Source organism: Equus asinus, chromosome 7 (genome assembly GCF_041296235.1).
Source record: "Equus asinus isolate D_3611 breed Donkey chromosome 7, EquAss-T2T_v2, whole genome shotgun sequence".
In the NCBI taxonomy this organism is placed as follows: domain Eukaryota; kingdom Metazoa; phylum Chordata; class Mammalia; order Perissodactyla; family Equidae; genus Equus; species Equus asinus.
The window spans coordinates 38,641,919-38,662,626 of NC_091796.1; the positions used below are offsets into that span (position 1 = coordinate 38,641,919).

Below are 20,708 nucleotides of genomic sequence, written 5' to 3' on the forward strand. Positions count from 1 at the left end.
GTCAACACTGGGAGCTTTCCAAATTCTGACTGCACCGCATGAGATCTTTGTACACATGACCCAGTGGAAAAGACAGCAGAACATCTTTCTGCTGCACCACCACCACTGTACCAGCAAAAAGTGATGACTCCTTTGTATATGTTATGTCTCACATTTCAGCAACATTTTCTATTTTCTAATACCATTTTCATGTCAGAGCCAGAGGCAGAGAAGAAATCTCTTACCTATTAGTTCACAAGAAGAAAATATTTTGTTTCCAAAGGAAGACTATTTATTTGATAAATAGTCTAACCTAAGAATGAATTACTTTACTAGTGGCATGTTTTTATAACATGCCCCTAACTTTATCGTTGAAGCCAAATCTTTTATTTTCTAAGTCAGTTTAACTCAATATGCATTCCCTGCAGACCTCAGGAATTTGACAAAGAATAAAACACAGTTCTGTCCTCATGGACTCTTGGCACCTTCAGGGGAGTAAGAGTTGGACCTTCTAACATAGCGTGGCAAGCACTATTCTGGAAGGGTGGGCACAGTGTTTCTGGGACCCTGTGGAGGCTAGGAGATCTGGGGAACCCTTCCGAGGGTGGGACAACTGAGTCAGACTTTGAAGTGTGAAGAGATTGTACCACAAATAAAAAGAAGGGGAAAGACATTCTCAGTAAAGGGAGCATTAAAAAAGACTATGGGGTGCAAAAGGGAAGAAGAATTTAGGGAACAAAGCATTTTGTGGGACTGAGGCACAGGGGAGAGAGATGTGGACGATGAAATTGAGGGGACGGGTTGCAGCCAAAACAGAAAGAGCCTTATCAGCCATGTTATAGAGTGAATTTTACCCTGTAGGAAGGACAACATGGAGCCCTGAAGTTTTTAACGAAGGGTGTTGCAAAACCCAATCTGTGTGTTAGGAAGAGAAGTGTGCTGGCTGGCAGGGGATGACAGAGAAGAGGCTGGAAGACCAGTTAAGGCATTACAGACCTCATATGAGACCATTCATAATATGCATCGGGATGGCTCTATGCTCTTAGATGCTCATAACCATTTTCCCCCATACATTCTTTAGTTATTGCTAAGTTTTCCACCTTTAATTATATATAGATACCATATATATTTTTTCCTACCCAAAATATATCATCTGTGGTTCATAAAACCACGTTCCACATGACAGACAATAAATATTTAGGTAAATACTTAAAAGATAATCTCTTACCTGAACAAAGCTGTTCCACTTTTGTGTAGTTTAAAGATACTATGTCATTAACCCATGCAATGATGTCATGTCTGCTCATAGTCTCTTGGGTTATCGAGGTAGAATACACATTGACTGCCATTCCCCAACTAGAAAAAAAACAAAAAGACAAGGTTATTTACCCACAAGGAAAATATTAACTCAGAAACATAAAAGACTCCCATTCAAGGTCGGGATCCCTGGCAGACCTCCAAGGGATGTAACAGTCCTGCTTTGGCTAAGCCCTTTCTCTATATTCTATATATTTGTTCTAATATGATTAAATTTCATGTATTGTTCACGCAGTACCATGTTACATCTCCCTCAACTGGACTCAGATATTTTTCAAGTTCTGAGATTCCTAATTTCTCACATACTTTAGAGTCTCACTTTCGTCCTTCAATCTATATGTAGAATTAAAAAGTGATCAGGTCTATAACAGCGTACACTAGAGTAATCTTTTAGCTTTATACATCATTTCATAGTACTCTCATTACAACTACTTGCAAACAGTGCCTCCTCTGGTCTGCTCATCTTTGGAGATGTCAATGGCAGCTCCACTGTACCCAGGTGCTCAGGCTAAAAACGCTATCACCATGCTTGCCTCCTCTGTTTCCCTCCCCACCACATCCAACCTACCAGCAAATCCTACTGGCTCTACCTTCAAAGCCTTTTCAGGGGCTGCTACTCTGATCCAAACTTCGTCAGCGCTCACCTGGCGTTTTGCAAGTCTCTTCACTGGTCTCCCAGCTTGCACCCTCACCCCCACCACCTACTCTCAACACAGCAGCCAGAGTGATCCTATTGGCATAAATCAGATCCTTTTTGTCCTTGGCTCAAAACCCTCCAATAGCTGCTCATGTCAGAGTACAATCCAAAGTTTTCTCCAACTCTGGAAGGTCTTATATATTCTGCTCCTTGACAGCTTCTCCCACTCCCCTCCCCCTCCCCCTGCTCCGTCACAACCAGCCTCCTGGCTGTTTCTCGAATTCTTCAAGTTCACTTCTGCTTCAAGCCCTTTGCATTGCTGTTGCTTCAGCCAGGACTGTTTCCCAGGCAGTTTTGAGGCTCCCTCCCTCATTTCCTTCAGGCTCTACTCAAAGCCACCTCATCAAGGAGGCCCCCGCATCATTGTCTCCTTATTCTTTTTCTCATCATAGACATAGAATATAACCTCCGTGGGGGCAGGTATTTCATCCATTTTATTCTCTGAATATCCCTGGTGCCTAGTACAGTTCCAGATACAGACTAGGCTTTCAATAAAAATGCTGAATGCAGGAATGTGGGGTTTTTTTTTCATATAAGATAAACAAGGCAGTAGGTAAGCTAGGGACATTTTAAAATCAGCTTTAGAGGAAATTCACCTTAGAAACAGGTTACATCTCCATTTCATTGGGGGAAAAAACCCTCACCTGACGTTCTCTATCCCTAAAAGCTTTGGACAAAGCCTTGAAAAAAGTATAAAGAAGTACTTGGACAGATAATTGGTAAGGCAGGTACTGCCTCACTGCATGAGCCCTCCCTTTATCTGTGAAAATGGGAAAGATGACATTTTTATTTTTTAATTGTTAATATACTCCTCCTGACCATTTCATGACAGCTATTACTTCCCCACCTTTGTGTTGGGAGTGGCATTTATGGGCCACCAGTAACAGAAAAGATTTGTTTAAAATATTTTGATCTCTATACTATAGTTCAGTGTAATTGGTTTCCATTTTTAATTAGTGAACTTTAGTTTTTAAAGCAGTTTTACGTTCATAGCAATGTTGAGTGGAAAGTACAGAGTTTTCCCATACCGCTGTCCTTTCACACATACAACCTCCCCCACTATCAACATCCCACACATGTTGGTACATTCGTTATAATCAATGAACCCAAATTCATCCATTATCATCACTGAAAGTCCACAGTTTACTTTAGGGTTCACTCTTGGTGTTGTAGATTCTATGAAAGTTTCTTTGTATATGAAAAAGGAGAGAGAACAGAATAACAAATCAGTCCTGTTTACTTCTTGGCTTCAATGATTATCAATAGTTGGCCAATCTTGTTTCATTTATACTCCCGTTAACATTCCCTGCCCCAAATCCACCCTCTGTTCCCCAAGCCAAATTATTTTGAAGTAAATGCCAAGCATTGTATCATTTCACCTGTTAGTATTTCAGTATGTGCCTCTATAAGACAAGGACATTTAAAAAACAAAAACAAAACCCAAACCGCAACAGAATTATCACACTTAAACATAATTTCTGAATATCACCAAACATGCGTTAAAATGTCTTACCATTTTGTCTCAGTTTGTTTAAATCTGGATTCAAATAAGGTTCATACATTGTGATTCTCTGATATGTACTTTAAGTTTCTTCTCCATTTCTAGTGTTTCCCTTGCAATTTTTTTATTTTCTTATTTTTTATTGTTGTTGACGGAATTATGTTGTTTGTCTCACAAAGTTTCCACAATCTGGATTTTGCTCACTGCATCCCATTAGTGTGGTTTAACACATTCCTCTGTCCCTGGTATTCCTATAAACTGGTAATTCGAACTAGAGGCTTGATCTGATTCAAGCTCTAATTGGGGGAGGGGGGCAAGCCTACCTCATGCAGTGTGTGAACTTCCGTTGGGGGCACATAATGTCTGACTCCTTTGGGATATTGTTAGCCATTGATGGTATTTGCCTAGAGCCAACAATTCTTTAGAGACTTCAAAATGATATTCTGTTATTCATTCTTGATTTATTAGCTGGAATAATTCTACAAAGAGAAATTTCCCCTCTGGGCTACCAATCATATAATAAAGGCAGGATGGATGCCTGATTCTTTCTCTTTACTCACCAGTTTTCAAAATAATGAGGTAGTTCTCTAATATTCTCCAAACATGACCAATGACATCTCTGTTTTTGAAATATAATTATAAACTCATGGATTTAAACATATTTGACATGTTTCAATTCACCACAGTTTATATCTTTATTGACATAAGCTTGAAAGAGCTTATTCAAGCTGGTTTATGAGTTCTTTTGACAGGGACCTTGTAGTCCTTGATAATTTCCTTGCTTTCTGGCATGATAAAATGTTTCATGTTCAACTTGTACATTTCCTGCCTTAGACCTAAACCAGTCATTTCTCCAAGGGTTCCTTATTCCTTTAGTCTCAAATGGTATTTAGAGATAAATAGGTAATATCTTTAAGCATGACTATATAGGACAGAAAAATCTTGTTTTACACAAAAATCCATATATTCATGAAATTGTTGTGTTTGTAGTTCTTATTAACTCTAAAGCAATAAAAGTCTGCTATTTAAAGTGCCAAATATTTTATTTATTTATAAATAAATATAAAAATAAATACCCATACATCCCCAGAAGCACCTTCATCTCTAAATTCTCTCCCCCTAAAGATCTGAAAAGAAACTCATGGCACTGACATGTCAGATATGACTACAGTTACTACTTTTCTACAACGTTATTAAATGCTTTTGATTTTTGGGGGGTTAATAACTTCCACTGTTTTCTTTAGTCTATTATTTATTAAACAAAACCATTTGCTTTTAATACCTAATCAGTTTTGTATCAACTATGTAAATTACATAAACCTTTAGTAAAGCTAACTCAAAATTTAAAATATTTTGGACTGTTTCATGTAATTTTCACATACTGGCATAACTTTTGGCAGTTCATGTACTTTTCTAATGCTCTCTTCCTCAGGCAATACTGAAAAGCTTTTGCTCTACCAAGCAATGTATTGATGGAAGATGAGGCAATGAGGCCCAGAATTGTGCTAGATGGCATCAAGGCAACTTGGGATGAAATTTCTGCTCCAGATGATTTAAAAACAAAACTAAACACAATGCAGGAGGGAGACAATCACATCAGTGTTTTAGAAAGATAATCCATACACAAGTAAGTGAGTAAAGATGGTCTGTGGTCGCAGAACAGAAAGAAATGTATAACAAAAGGACACGTAGAAGAGTTATGACAGCTTTTAAAAAATCCATAAGAATAAGGAAGCAAGAAATTTGCTGCAAGTTCTGCCAATGAATCACACTCTCTGGGTCTTTACTGATAATGTGCAGGTAAGGACAACAGTCCTTCCATATCTAAACAGACATTCTGCTCACAAAGGCAAGTAAAGCACTGTCTGCCTTCAAGGAGCTCATTAGGATGACCTGGTAAACAATGAAATAGCACCGGATTTTTGTTTTAGAAAAACTCCAGTTAATTAGTTACTGGACCCACCACTCTAACCTCTACCACATCTCCTCTCTAACCAACACAGCTGTAGCCCCCAGAAACCCTGAAGTAAGAGCAACCACGTGTTAAGGGACCTGAGGGAAAATTAGGATAGGGAAGAGACCAAAAGTGAGCAAGAATCAATGAAGATTAGGAAGATTTTCCTACATTTTCTAAAATAAAACAATGACAACACATTAAACGAATTTCCATTCCTACTTCAAATTAAAGCAATGGGATCACTACAGTTAATTTCTATTTCCCACTCATGCTGATCAGAATATTCTTATAATCTATCTTCCTCCAAATTTCACCAAGAAACTTCTAAATTCATTTCAATTTGTGATTGTCTCTTGCTCCCTCTATTAGTTTCCCATCCAAATCCGGGATGCCTTCTGCTTTTAGTGGGGGTGTCCTCTGGGTCCAGATTCCTTCTCCGCAGAAGGCGAAGTGCTCTTCCTAGCCTCGAGTGAGTCAGGTGGCAGCCAACGAAGAAAGACAATTCTATTGCTGCTCTGCCAGCCACGCTTTTCTCTTCCTAATTCCTTCAGCTCCCACTTTTCCTATAGGTACAACTTCAATATCTTCAAGCCTAAATCATCCAGGTGACTAAACAGTTCAGAGGAGAAAATTTATATTTTTCCAAATGTTAAACTCAGGGCTGAGGAGAGAGTATGGTATAGTCTTAGCTCTTCTGCGGCCACACTCTAAAATCCTAAGATTTCATTCTAATTTCTTGGGGTCAATCTATATGACGATATAAAGATAAAAGTACCTGCCCCTGCACATTCTTCAGAAATGCTGGGTGGATAACACAAGGAATTCTTCTACCATTTTAGAGTTAAAGTGATTCCATGCTCTGATTTTGATCCTCGAAAGACTCCTGCGAGGGAAGCAGGGCAGGAATCACATTCTTCCCTGACAAATGTGGATTCCTAGTCCTTTTGAAGGAAGGAATTAAAACAACTCAAAATTTTCAATTTTTTAATTTACTGAATAGTTTCCAAAGACTCAGTTAAGAAAAATAAATGACTAAGAAAGAGAAAGTAAAATCAAATGCTACAGAAGAAAGAGCCAGTGCATCGCGCAGGGTTTATCTCCTGTGTGGATCTTCGGCATGCCTTTTACACGCAAACAACAGTTTATTCTTAGATGACCTGCCATCTGGTCTCTGAGACATAAGCATTTCTCTCTGTGCCATCCTTGCAAACACAGAATCAAAGCACCTCTCCTCTAATTTGTGGCTTTCCGTCAGAATTTTAACCAGATCGCTACGTGTTTAAAACCTGGTAAGTACAACAACACTGAAAGTAGCAGATAAGGGACAATTCCTTAGCGCTTCTGTCTCTGGGTCCCCATATTTTGATATGGCATTAAAATTTTCATCTAAGATGAATTTGCATTCATTGCCCCTACTTGAAAATAAACCAATAATCACCATATATCTATACACTGTTTCCATGAATGTTTGAATGTCTTTCTAGGAAGCTGGCATTATACATATATATTTTTTGCAAAAAGGTGAAAGGAAAACACATAGAAAAAACAAAAATCCCTTCCTACCTCCAAGAAGCCAAGCCACGATTCTGGCTTGTCCATGGATAATGACCACTGACACACGTGACTTCAGAAAAAGGACAGCCTCAGGCTGAAGGCCAGTGTGTTGGTTTTGCCCCATTTCATCCTGTATTCAACCTTTGGTGGTGGTGAGGGGTGAGGTACGGCAAGTCCATAATCTGCAGCAGCTATTCAGCCACACGAATTAGAAAATACATTTCTGCTTACTGAATCAAAAGGAATTTTCTGTGACTAAGGGAGACCTGAGTTGCCTACTGAGCAAAGGCTGGATAAAGACTTGGCAAGCCCCAAGCTGTGGAAACCAAAATATGAATTCTACCACCTTACCAGTCATGGGCCCCCAAACCAATTACAAAATATTCTAAAATTTTGTCCAAGAACACATTTGGCAAGGTTTGTGAATTATTCCAGAGACGTGTCTCTTCAAAATTTGGCAAATATATAAAATGTCATAGCTAGCATTGTGTGGCCTTTAACTGAAATTATTTCTTATGCAATTCATTTCATCTCTCTGCCCCACCCTAACCCTTACAAATAGATCACAGCCATACTTGTGTTCCTGTCGGAGGGGAAAAGGGGCCTATTTTCCCTCATTTCCTCCCTCCATACTTTGATCACTTCTTTCGGAGAAAAATGCAGTGTTTTTTCCAGCAAGCTCACAATAGGCCAGGTGTCCGAAGATCCTGGCTCTGGTGTTATAAGGAGAGGGGTTTGAGAAATTAATTTTGGAAATGAGGCATGTGGAACCTATTTTGATTTTGATTTTTTTTCACAGCTAACGTCTGAGTGTGCCAGGCTTCCCAAGTTTAGACATGACCATCTGCAGAAGAACAGCCCTCCATAACTGGTTGACTACTGTCTGCTGCTCTGTTAGGAGGCCCCATTTGGCTTAGATTTACCCCAAACCCATTCTGAAGCTGAACCTTTAAAAGCCCTTCCTGACTTAAGTTACCTTCTTTATATCACTCCCTAAAGGAATCCATATACAACTGGAAACTTCACGTTTGACACAAAATGTTCTGAAAATTCAGTCCACCCCAAGCTAATATACTCCGTTCACATATTTTGCACCAACTGACAACTATACTCATATTTGTGACTGTCTTTCTTCTCTCTTGTAACTATCTCTATTTTCTACATGTTCCCCCATCATGAGAGAAGCAACCCACCTCTACTAGTCTAAGACAAATGCACGCAATCCACCCTTTACACAGTTTCACATAAACAAAAAAGAACAGACTGGAAAAGAGGTACAAAAAATAATGGTATTTTTCCTTCACATGAGAAACCTATTTCTTTGAGCTCGGGCACAGAAGGATTCTGAAGCCGTTATAACAATCTATAACCCAAGTGGTTTCCTAAGTAATATTTAAAGATATCAATGCTTCATAGGAAGCCATGCCCCGCTGCCCAGGTGTTAGGGTTCCTTCCCAAGAGTCTCAGAAGTTGTCATTTGCACCACTTCTCCATATACGCCAAGGTGGGAGCAGCACCCGGGAGCCAGAACAGCACCTTTCTTTACCAATCATTGGACTTACACTGGCTCCAGGTCAAGGCCTCAACTCTAACTCCCATCTCCTAGGGTGTTCTTTGGTTCAAGATTTTAGGATTGTCAAGATTGGCCTGCTCCTACATACCAGGTAAAGGGAGATGCGTTATTTCAAACACACTCATAAACATGGCTTTTTACTCAAAGAATTTTTATCATCATTCTAACAGAAATAACCATTTTGCAAACACTAAGTACCCACAATAATATTATGATCAGTTTAAAAAGAAATTTAGCCAATCACTGATATAATGAACACTTCCTTCTCTTACAAGTGGCATTTTTCTAAAATAACCTGTACATATTTTGAAAAGAAAAGTGTACATTTATTCCCACAGATTAACTATTGAGCCAGAGAAAGAAACCCCAAGAGTTGTTCTCCGAGACCACTTCCGCATTAGACTCTATGTTGTCAACCTGAGGGGGGAGGAGAGCTTCAGTCCCACAGCAGACATTCCCCTAACTGTGCACGTTTTCCTCTCAAAAGCCTTGTAACAACACAAACAGATTCTGCCCGAGTGCCTCCTTCCTGGCTCCCTAACAAAAGGCTGATGTGAACTCTCCCGTGGCTGTCCCTAATAATGAACTGGGCATCAGCAGGGAGTGACGCGTAAACGTGTCCCCTGAACCAGAAACTTCCCCCCTTTTCAGCTATGCATAATTCATTCTCTAGATTCAGGACCACAAGGGGTAGGATTTAAACATTTCACCAAGGACAGAATACCTCCAGATAATTCTCAATTCATCACTTTCTCTTTATTTGTGACCTGAAACATGGGGGCAGGGAGATGGTATTTGTTTGAGGAGGGAGACCAGGATGGAGAGATGCAGGAGTCAGAGAGGGTATCTTTGCAAGACAAACCTTGACAAGATGAAATCTCCCTGGAGAGACATTATAGAAACTGGACTGAGTTTCATTTACAATTGGGTATTAAAGCTTCCACTTAACTTGTGGAATAATTGATGCATGGATTCTAGGGCTGGGATGGGAATTTAAGAGGTCATTTATTGTCTGCAGGTAATAATAACACACTTAAGCCACCGTGGACAGATGTGCATCTGTTTTATTTTTACAGAGCTCTATGACTCGGTTATAGGATCAGACAGACAATGCAAGACTAACTCCTCCAGGCACAGACCCTCCCCGGAGAGCTGCCATGAGCCAGCAGAAGGGCCTCCTAGGGCAGCAGAGGTCTGAGTACTGACTTCAGACAAGGACAGTGGAGAAACATCAGGACCTGCCCACAATTACAAAATACATATATTTTACTAAACACAGATATTGAAATATACTCTTTTTTCTCAAAATTAGGCTATTCCCAATTCAGAAGTGGTGAAGAAAACCAGTGTAAAGAATTTTAAGGCTAAGCTGCTTGGAGAAACATTGGATGAGGCATGAGTTTTATCGAGGGCAGAGTTGCCTGCTCTTTACTCCAAGCTTTTCTAGGCAGCCTACCACTGCAATTATTAACGTGCCCTTCATTATCATCCACTGCTTGATGATAATGCCTTCAATGTGGGCACAAAGTTCCACTTCATCTGACAATCAGAAGTTCTAACTCCAGGTAATAACAGCCCCATGCCAGAGAGAAGGAACAGGAAACAAGACTCTTTTCTCAGGGTGCCCATCTCTTTCTAACATTAATTGTTGCTTCTTAAAACCAAGAGATCAAGCTCTTTCTTGCCATATCACCAAGTATTCCAGGCACTATTTTTACAAAACAGAATATGATTAAAACACAGATTTCTCCAAGTGCCTGCAAAAGGAGATTTCACAACTAGCCTTGAAAATCTAGCTTCATTCTAATTGCCTCGTCATTGTCTGCGTTAACCCCGTCAGATACTACTTGGTAGGTGGCTCCTTAGCTTCACTACCCACAATACTGTAAGGAAATGGAACAGAAATGCAACTTTCAAAACAGCATACATAGGTTTTGGGTTTTTTTCAACTCAGAATTAACAAGTCAGTAACTATGGCCCTGAAATGACTCGGAAACTTGGCTCTCATTCAAGGAATGAAGAAATTTTGGAATTCTAAAAAAGTTCTTTGTGGCATTCATAATGTTCACTGATATGAATGAAACTCAGCTACAGAAAATGAAAGAGTAAAAGGCTAAGGTCTCACTCACAATCACACACACACACACACATGGCATACGTTTCTTCATATGGTCAGAAATGCAGCTGATTATATTTGCCTAAATGTCCATCTGTTTCAATCAGTGGGTGGCTTGGTCCATGCTCTGAAAATAATTTGAACGACCCAGAGCTCATTCCCATGCCACAGGGCTTGGCTGGTCTCCTCGGGGTACCAACTTTGCCAGTGCTCCCCACACAACTTGGCTCCCAGTACATCCACTCCTTCTTGACCATATGCCTTCTGTTTACTTTCCCAGCCCTACTTGGCTCTGTTCCCTCTCACCCTGACCTTAGCTCTCTCCCATGATCCCAAGTCATTTCCAGTCAGGCACTAAGCCTCCCCCTCCCAGCATGACCCCAGGTCAACTTTTCAGGGCATAGATGCTGCTGCCACCATGACGAGTGGTCACGCTCAGTTGGTTAATCCACCCTGCATAATATTGGGTGCATAAGATATAGCAGAAGAGTGTGTGGCAACTGAATGAACATGCCACCACTAGGCAAAGTTGTGTGGTGGGCAAATTTGGTTGGGAGTGCCCCCCGCGCCCCGGCCCCTCCTGGTTCTGAGCCATTTCTCACTCTTGGTGGTGCTTGGTTCCTCCTCAGACACTTAGCATCTTCAGCTGTCTGCCTTTTCTGAACCTTCTCATATTGAAAAATGAGGGATGACAGCTTCAAGCTTAATCCTCAGGGATAAGTGTGGCTCATGGCTTTATGCAAAGGAGAGGTCACTCCCAGCACTTGGCACCACTGGCCACATCTCAGGCTTCGGGTTCAGCTCAAATGTCAACTCCTCAGCAAGCCTTCCCTGACCACCCTCTGAAGTGGCCTCCTCCAGTTACTCCCACATCACACTCTTCTTTCCTTTATGATACTGACACAACCTATAATTATCTTGTTTGTTCATTGTCTGTCCACCACCTCCTGCCTCTAGAATGTAAGCTCTACAAAGGTGGGTACTTTATAGAATATATTTAGTTTACTGCCGTATCTCCTGTGTCTAGAGCAGTGCCTGGCACACAGTGGGTACACAATAAGTAAATGCCAAGTGACTGCATGTGTGGGAGAGGTGTGTAGGGAGGGGAAATTCACAGGGTGCCCGAAATCACATCATGTACAGCAATTGCCAATATGTGCCTCTAGTGCTGTGTGAGACGGTTAGAAGGGGATAAATTAGGGTTGAGTGGATTAAAAGACTTCATCTTCTATGTCTAAAAAAAGAAGTGAGTAGAGAAATGTGCCATTCTTCATGTCTCCAACACTGATACGAACAGCTCATTAGCTGTAGTGCAGCTTCACGACAGTACTGGTCTAGGAGTCAGGGGCACTGGCGTCTAGTTCCAGAGCTACCATCAACCAGTTGGGTAAACTTGGGCATGTGCCTCACCTCTTTGGATCTCCTTTTCTTCACAGCAGTAAGCAGTGAAGACCCATTTTCTCATTTAGTCTTCACAATAACAACAGGTGACAACTACTCTTTTACGCCATTATGCAGGAAAAGATAAAGAAACCTGGAGAGCTTAGTGACTTGCCCAGTCACAATGATTACATAGAAGAGCTTGGATCTAGGACTGATTCTAGGATTCTTGCTCTCAATCAAGTCCTCTTCTGCTCTCGGTCTTTATTGTGTCATGAGGGTAAGTGGGAAGAAAAAAGAACCCCACATGAGGACACAATTGTGGTCTTCAATAAAACCATCTTTCCTTTTTTAGTTCTACCAAGGCTATTTTACATTTTCACTTTACCAAGATGATTTTTTAACATAAGATTTCCTGAAGATGAGCCTGAAATGTAGAGATTTGGTGATGAGTTACTAGTTTACTGCTGGGGACGATTTTTGGCTCAAAAACCTGCCAGCTGTAACATATAAGCCATGCTAAGATTTTAGGAATCACCGCATTTTACATGTCTAGTTACTACATATTTTGGACTCAGGTCTCTCAATTTGCTTTTTGTGGTAGTTCAGTCAAATGGACAGAGACCATGTCCATTACTGCTTATAATTTTTTTCAACACTAAAGACTTCAGATTAGTATCTTGACAATGTGTTTAAAAAATCTATTTCTTTAAAAAAATAATAAATCTCTTGGTATCTCATTCTTAGAGATTGGTGCCTACCCAAAGGTCTGCATCTACATCATGGTAAAACGCATTTTTAAACTCATGAGAACATTTTGAAATGGAAATGGAAAATGAAGTATCAATAAATATAAGCCTAAAAGGATGACGGAAGAGCAGACCAGTGTTAAAATATATTCTAGTAAATCTGACTCCAAAATGGGTAACGTACATCCATATCTCCCCAGCCCTGTTCGTGCCATCAACTCTTCTTAACTCTTTCCATAGTAGACTCTGACACAGAGCCAAAATGGCCAATTTCAAACCGGGAAACAGTGTAACATTAAAATTCTTAAATATTACCTTTAGTTGCAAGGTACTGATCAGCTTCTACACCAACCCCACTCCCCAACGCCAGAGAACATCCTGTGAATCACATACAAGATGGCTGCACATTACGAGAACAGGAAATGAAAATTTCAGTCATTTGAGCTGACATTAGTAATGTTCAGCCAAACTACTGTAGCAGGGGGAAATGCTATCAAAACCAGGAGCACTATTTCATTACCAGTTCCCTAGGCCGTCATCCCCAAAACTTCCTTTCCCCAGTGAAATGATTCGTTTTGGCCAAAGAATGGATTTTCCCCATCTTCCTACAATCCCATCCCAGAGTGAGAGTTCACCCTTCTTACCTCTTCCCCAGTTTTCTGCTACTCTTCTTTGAGCAACCAGATACCAATCCTATCTTCCTTGTAGATTGGAGTAGAAGAATTTTTGTTTTATTGAACCAATAAACTCATCTACCATTTTTTTTTACTAGAATGAAGACGGGACCAATGGCATCAGAAGTACCCAATAGCCCCCAACAAAAACCAGTTTACACACAAACACACTTAATTTGCAGTACCTCCCCATTCTCCTATCTATTGCCTTGTCACAGGCCAAAAGTTAAAACACTTCTAGCATTAGTGTAATAACACTATAATTCTCAAAGGGAAGTATAGAAACTGAGCAGCTGAGTAAAAAGTAGGTAAGAACTGTGCCATGTTCAAACTGAATCAGGTACAGAAATAACAGAGGGGTAGATACCTGGTGAGACCCTTGGGTTTGGGAAAGAGTGGATGCATGGAAGTTTCTTGAATTGAAGTCTCCCTTTTTGATTCTGCAGTTCTATGGTATCAGGACTTATAGGGGCAAAGGACAAAATTTAATATACTGCTATAGTTTAACAAATGTGAGGGATTGTGGCCTCTACTGAATTCAGAACGTTCTGTTAAAGTTGGGGCACTTAAAGACAGAAAAATAATTGATTAATGAGAATTCAGAGATAGTTAAGGGAAAAGAAATTATTTATGAGAAGACACTATAAACTATTTGACTAAATAACTAGAGATGTTACTACAGACCAAAAAGTCTAAAGAATAAGAAGAGTGAGTGGATGAAGTTAGTTCTAGACTGGATACGTGTGTTAAAAATTATCCAGTATTTGAGCCAACGTGAATGGATGAAATTTGGTAAAGTGCCTCTTCATCCTGCTCCTGTGCCTTAGGATTAATTGGACTTAGAGACTTTAAAACATTTTAAAAATTAGACTTGAATTCAGCAATTGAGTATAATAATAATTTTTGCGGGGGGCGCTTCCCAGATTTAAACCAAAGACCTGATATTACACTGATTGACCCAATGTCTCAAAGACCTAGTTTACATTATTTCAGTTTTAGGTATTGTAATAATAAGCATAATAAACAATACCATAAAAACGGACTCATTATATATATTTATATGTCTGTATATGGTACAAAGGATCAATTCTTATTTGAAATTAAGGTTAAAATATCTCATCGTACTTTGATGAGGCAAAGAAAAACTCAAGGTAGGATGCTAGTAAAAAAAGCACTATTTTTTTTTTTGAGGAAGATTAGCCCTGAGCTAACATCTGCTGCCAATCGTCCTCTTCTTTTGCTGAGGAAGACTGGCCCTGAGCTAAAATCTGGGTCCATCTTCCTCTACTTCATATGTGGGATGCCTACCACAGCATGGCTTGCCAAGTGGTGCCATGTCTGTACCTGGGATCTGAACCGGCAAACCGTGGGCCACTGAAGTGGAATGAACAAAGCACTATTTTTTAAAAGTAGATGTCAGGGCTATTTATTTTTTTAAATATTCTTATATTAAAAAATCAGTATATTTTCACCACAGAAAAAGTAGAAAAATAAAAAATAAATTTAAAGACCTGTTTTATGTGTGTATCAATTTCATACACACACACATATATAAAAATGGGTTTATGCACACACACATACAATGGGTTGAATAGTGTCCCCCCAGAATTCACATGTACCTGAAATCTCAGAATGTGATCTTATTAGGAAATAGGGTTTTTGCAGACGTAAATAGTTAAGATGAGGTCATACTTGATTAGGGCCCTAAATCCAAGGCCTACTGTCTTTATAAGAAGGTCATGTGGATACAGAGACACAGATGCATGGGGAAATAAGGTCATGCCATATTAGAGGCAGAGATTTGGAGTGTTGTAGCTACAAGCCAAGGAACACACTGGGCCACCAGAACCACAAAGAGGCCAAGAATGATTCCCTTCTAGGGCTTCCAAGGGAACAGAGCCCTGCCAACACCTTCATTTCAGACTTCTAACCTCGACAACTGGGAGATAATACATTTCAAGCCACCTAGTTTGTGGTAATTTCTTACGGCGCGGCTAGGAAACTGATGATACATATATACACTTTTGTACTAATCTGTTTGTTTCAGTTAACATATTGAGAACAATTTTCATATCTTCTTCATGTGTAATACTTATACTGATTTTCACCGTATAAGTATACCACAATATACCTGATGCCAGAATTGTATGCTAACACGTTTAATTCCAAGAACTTCTAGTTTGGTTGTCCCCCTCTTTTTCAGTTAATTATTATTTCAAGACAACAGATCCAGTGGTCATTTAAATGCTAACAATGACCAAATCATTGTTGGCTCACAAAAAAGACACGGACATTTTTCCACGTCCTATAATTCTTCAGGTGATTTTTTGGGGAGAGATTTAGTTGTTTGCTAGTTAGAGTCCTTAAAGCCAAGAGACATTATCAGTTCTGCCCTCCCTTATTAACAGGAAGGGAAGCAAGCAATCATCTTATTTGAAAAAAAAAAAAGTCATGTCCTTGGCCATCGTAAACTAGGGGAATCACAGGATGTCCTGTCTAATGGTATTTGGCTTCCTTTCACGGAACAACTTCAATTAAAGCAAAAAGAACACTCAACTCTCAACTGATACTTGAACGGCTGTGAACTGCTCAGTCTCAACCAAACACAGAAAATAATCATCTACAACCTAGATAGTAAGAGATTACTGCCATATGGAAGCAGTAACTCGTCTGAAATTTGGCCTGAGGGTTTTGCAATAAAATGAATAAATGACAGATAAAATAATTTGTACTCAAAAATCTACTAGCAGACTGAGGGCATTTGTGAAATCATAAGTGACTTTACATTTTATATCATCTTTGGATTTTGAAACATGTGTGGTTAAGAAATTTGGTTTTTAGCTGGAAAGATTCTGGAAGCCAAGCAGCCCCAACCTCTCAAAAATAACAAGATCTCTCAGTAGACCCTTTCAGGTAAACCTAAGACCTTACTGAGCTTTGCTTCCCAGTTTCTAAATTTTACTTGAGGCAATTTCTCCTTAGGGGTTTAGAGAAGTCAGGAGCCAAACGGACACCACCACCACTGCCAGATTAGATAGAATGGGAATGGAGCGAGGAAATGGAGCCAGGAAGGGTTGGGGGATGTTTGCCTCAGAATTTAAAATAAAGAGGGGAGGGCAGCCAATACTTTAACCATCCTGGGTAAAATTTTGAAAGTATGAAAATGGTTCCGTGCCATCTTTAAAGAAGAAAACATCTCTACACATATTTTACTCTTAAATTGAATAGTGGAAAACTTGATCTAGCACTAAGGGGACACTCAATACGAAGAAAAGAATACCTACATCACTATAAGGCTCTTCTCTACAGAATTAAAAAGAAGCATCTCACATCTATCAAGACGCCAAAGAAAACCTAGTTCCTAAACTTCATTCTTTCATGTGAAACTTTCAAAGTGGATTCAGTGTTTTTTCCTGAGCTAAAATAATGATCCTGTTATTACTCTGCAGTCTATTTTTTTTTTTTAAAGATTTTATTTTTTCCTTTTTCTCCCCAAAGCCCCCCGGTACATAGTTGTATATTCTTCGTTGTGGGTCCTTCTAGTTGTGGCATGTGGGACGCTGCCTCAGCGTGGTTTGATGAGCAGTGCCATGTCCGCGCCCAGGATTCGAACCAACGAAACACTGGCCGCCTGCAGCGGAGCGCGCGAACTTAACCACTCGGCCACGGGGCCAGCCCCTCTGCAGTCTATTTTAATAGAATCATTTAATATATACTTAGTGAGAGCTGGACCTAATTGCTAGAAAAGGCACCACAGACAAAGCCCAGGTAGAAACAACTATTCTTTTTCTTGAGGGGTTTATATCAGGTTAAGAACACAAGACCCATACCCATTAAAATCTAAGGCAAAACTCTACAGTATCCAGCATATATTTTTCACAATCCTCCAACAATATAAACCACCTAATTTTTAAAAATGGGCAAAAGATTTGAACAGACACACTTCACTAAAGAAGATACACAAATGACCAATAAGCACATGAAGAGATACCTGACATCACTAGTCATCAGGAAAATATAAATTAAAATCTCACTGAGATACCTCTGCACATCTGTAACGATGGCTGACATTTAAAATTCTAACGATACCAAGTGTTGCCAAGGATGGGAAAGGAACGTAAAATAATACAACCACTTTGGATAATTATTTGCAGTTTCTTAAAGTAAGACAAACACAAACTATATGACCCAAATCATTCCACTCCTAGGTATTTATTCCCAAGGAATGAAAACACATTCCCACAAAGACTTGCACATGAACATTCATAGAAGTTTGACTCATATTTGCCAAGAATTGGAAACAACCCAAAAGTTCATCAACTGGTGAAGGATAAACAAAATATGGTATAGCCATACCCGGAATAGTACTCAGCAACAAAGAGTAACGAACTGCTGATAAACCCAGCCTGGATGAATCTCGAAATCATTATGCTGAGTAAAAGAAGCCAGACACGAACGAGTATAATCTGTTTTATTCCATTTATATAAAATGTCATCTAATCTACGGTGACAGAAAGCAGAGCAGTGGTTGCCTGGGGCTGTAGACAGAGGAGACAGCAAATCCAGAGGGTACCAGGAATCTTCTGGGAGTGATGGCCAAGACTCCTTGAATCAAAAACTTAAATGGATGCAGTTTACTGTACATAAGTTAATTCTTATTAAAGTTGATAAGGGAGGAAAAGATGACAGTCTAATCTGTTTGAATTTTTCCCAGATTCAATTTGGAATTTTCAGACACATCTGCTATGTGCCAGGTGTTGTACCAGGTACTGAGGACGTGAAGATCATAGATTATGATAAAGACAGTGTAAAGGAGTAGATTGCAACGACAAGCAACAATACCAGCTAACATCTTTAAAGGCATTTACTTTGCACCAGTCACTGCGTGGTACACTTTATATTCCATATTTCATTTAAATCCCCATTAAGAACTTTGAGAGGTTGATGCTATTATTATTGCATTTGCACATGAGGAAAATGAGGCTTAGAGAGGCTAAAAACTTCGCCTTAGACCACAGAGTTAGAAAGGGGTGGTGCTGGGAGAGAAAAAAAGTCTCACACCAGAGCCGAGCTTCGCCCGCTATCCGACACTGCTTCTTCAAGGAGCAGTGTGGGACTTTGAGAACCCCAACGGGTCTTACTATGCGGTAGGAACGGAGGCGCAGGAGGGTCCAGGCCATATTCTCAGTCCAGACCAAGTTCTGAACTAGAGTTGAGGTAGCAGTGACACACACGTCACACAGGCTGGAAATAATGTTCAGTGTTATTCATGCTGACATCTTAAAGCCTGCGTTATGACAATGCTATCTGCCTGTCAGAAATCCAGGCCGAGAAAAACTGGCTTCCCAGACCCGAAACCTGCTTTTCAATTTACTGTGCACTGCTACCCTACTAAGGGGTTGTGGAAAGACTTACAAGTCCCCGTTCCCTCTAGTAGCCAGCCCCTGCCTAGGTGGCTGATGGCTCTCATCCTTCTCCTTCCTCCTGAAGAAGAAATATTGGAGGAGGAGATTTACTCTGTCCCCAGAAACAGAAAGAGAGGGAGCAAGGGGGGAGGCGCTGGTGCAACCACCCCAAGAAGGCCTCAGCCTGCACTGGGCTTCCCCCTCCATACTGCACCCACCAATCATCCCCTCTTCCGCTTCCTCCTTTTCTAGCAGACACTCAGCTCACAGGCTCCAGAAGCTTTCTATTGCACGGTTACTGATGGTGAGCAGGTCCCTATAGCTGGGATAATGTATTCAAAGCTCTCCTCTTCTTTGTTTATTCTTAATTGGTCAGTCTCCATGGGGATTCACTCAGCCTTCACCCAGACGGGTGGGTGCGGGGGCTGGAGCAGGGGGTATGGGGAAGGCAGATGGCTTGCTTCCCGGCCGGCGTCACACCAGAGCAGGGGTCACATTAAGGCCAGATATTGCTCAATAACTTCTATGAGATGGGGGGTTAGACCAAGAGTTTGGGGGAGGCCAGAGGACTGCAGCAGAGTGGCTAAAAAAAAGGGCAATAGTCTGTAATCTCACAGTTTTAGGACCCCGCACAGTACCTGACGCACAGCATGTGCTCAATAAATAAGAAAAAATTCAAAGAGGATATGGAAAAAGGATCCTCACAGAGGATTATTTTGCAGTTAGTGCAAGATTCATGGAGCATACTAAGCAGGCTGGACACAGCACAAAAAACAAGACAGGCGGCAGCTCCAATGGACTCTGGAGAAAATGAAACAAAATATGGACTATGGATTGCTATGTGCGAAACCTCAGAGGGCAGACGCTGCAGGAGCACATTTCATTTGTGATCTGTGAGGTTTTAATGTAAGTATGATACTCGCATCAGGCAAATCTTTAACATCCATGTGCCTTCAATAAATCCATGAATATCTTGAGATGCTTCCCAACATATTTCAGCAAGTAAAACTCATCGTTAAAATTAATACTCATTTAATTTTTAAAATCCATGCTATTAAGGTGGTAAGTGAAACACCGCTGATTGATTAGGTAATGCATTTACACAGTTCCAGTTTTTTAAAAAACATAAAAAGGTACACAGAGACTTTGCTGTCCAGTTCCCACCACTATTAATTTGTATCCTTTCAGTTTTTCCAAGCACATCAAGTAAATATGAATATATATTCTCATTTTCCTCACTCTTTTACCTTAGTATACTGTACTGTTTTTAATGTAGTGATGGTTAAATACAAATATCATACAAATTTGGAGATCAAAAGCAATAACCCTTTTATTTTTCCTAAAGTGGCTTCTTGTACAGGAGAAGCAACCTGCCCACCACACAGGTCACTCAACAAGCCTCAAACTTGTGCCTCAAGGCTGTATTAAACCTTACACACAGAGGTCACCGTAGGGGACACACACACTCAAACACAGTTGTTATTTACACACTTCATTTCTGAAACTTTGGAAAATTATAGGAGTGATCGTTTTGTCCTTGCCAGTATCAGGACAAAAATCACACAATTACTTTATTGGGGTCAGATGTGGGTAACTGGCCACTTCAGACTCCTCCCACCAAGCAGTGCCACCTGCCTGTTGTCCCTCATCATACTAGAGGCTTTTCAAGGAGGGGCTTATTAATTAATACGAAGATTATTAATCTTTGTATTCCAAGGGCCCAGCATGGAGTTTGGCATATAGAAGAAACTCAGTAAGTCTGCTGAAAAATTCTTAACAGACTGCCAGAATTTTGGCATAAATTTG

At 40.2% G+C, this 20,708-nt stretch overlaps 1 protein-coding gene across 5 annotated transcripts in view; it reads right to left on the reverse strand.

Moving 5' to 3' along the window:
• MAPRE2 (microtubule associated protein RP/EB family member 2) overlaps positions 1-20,708 on the reverse strand; it is a 147,184-nt gene that overhangs the window by 66,876 nt on the left and 59,600 nt on the right. For 4 of the 5 annotated variants that reach the window (XM_014829268.3, XM_014829267.3, XM_070513236.1 and 1 more), the window contains one exon: positions 1,208-1,335. The exons of the other annotated variant lie outside the window; for it this stretch is intronic. In XM_014829268.3, coding sequence (XP_014684754.1) covers positions 1,208-1,328 — 121 coding nt within the window. In that variant the 5' untranslated portion in view covers positions 1,329-1,335. The remainder of the gene's footprint in view (positions 1-1,207; positions 1,336-20,708) is intronic. 5 annotated transcript variants of the gene reach the window in all.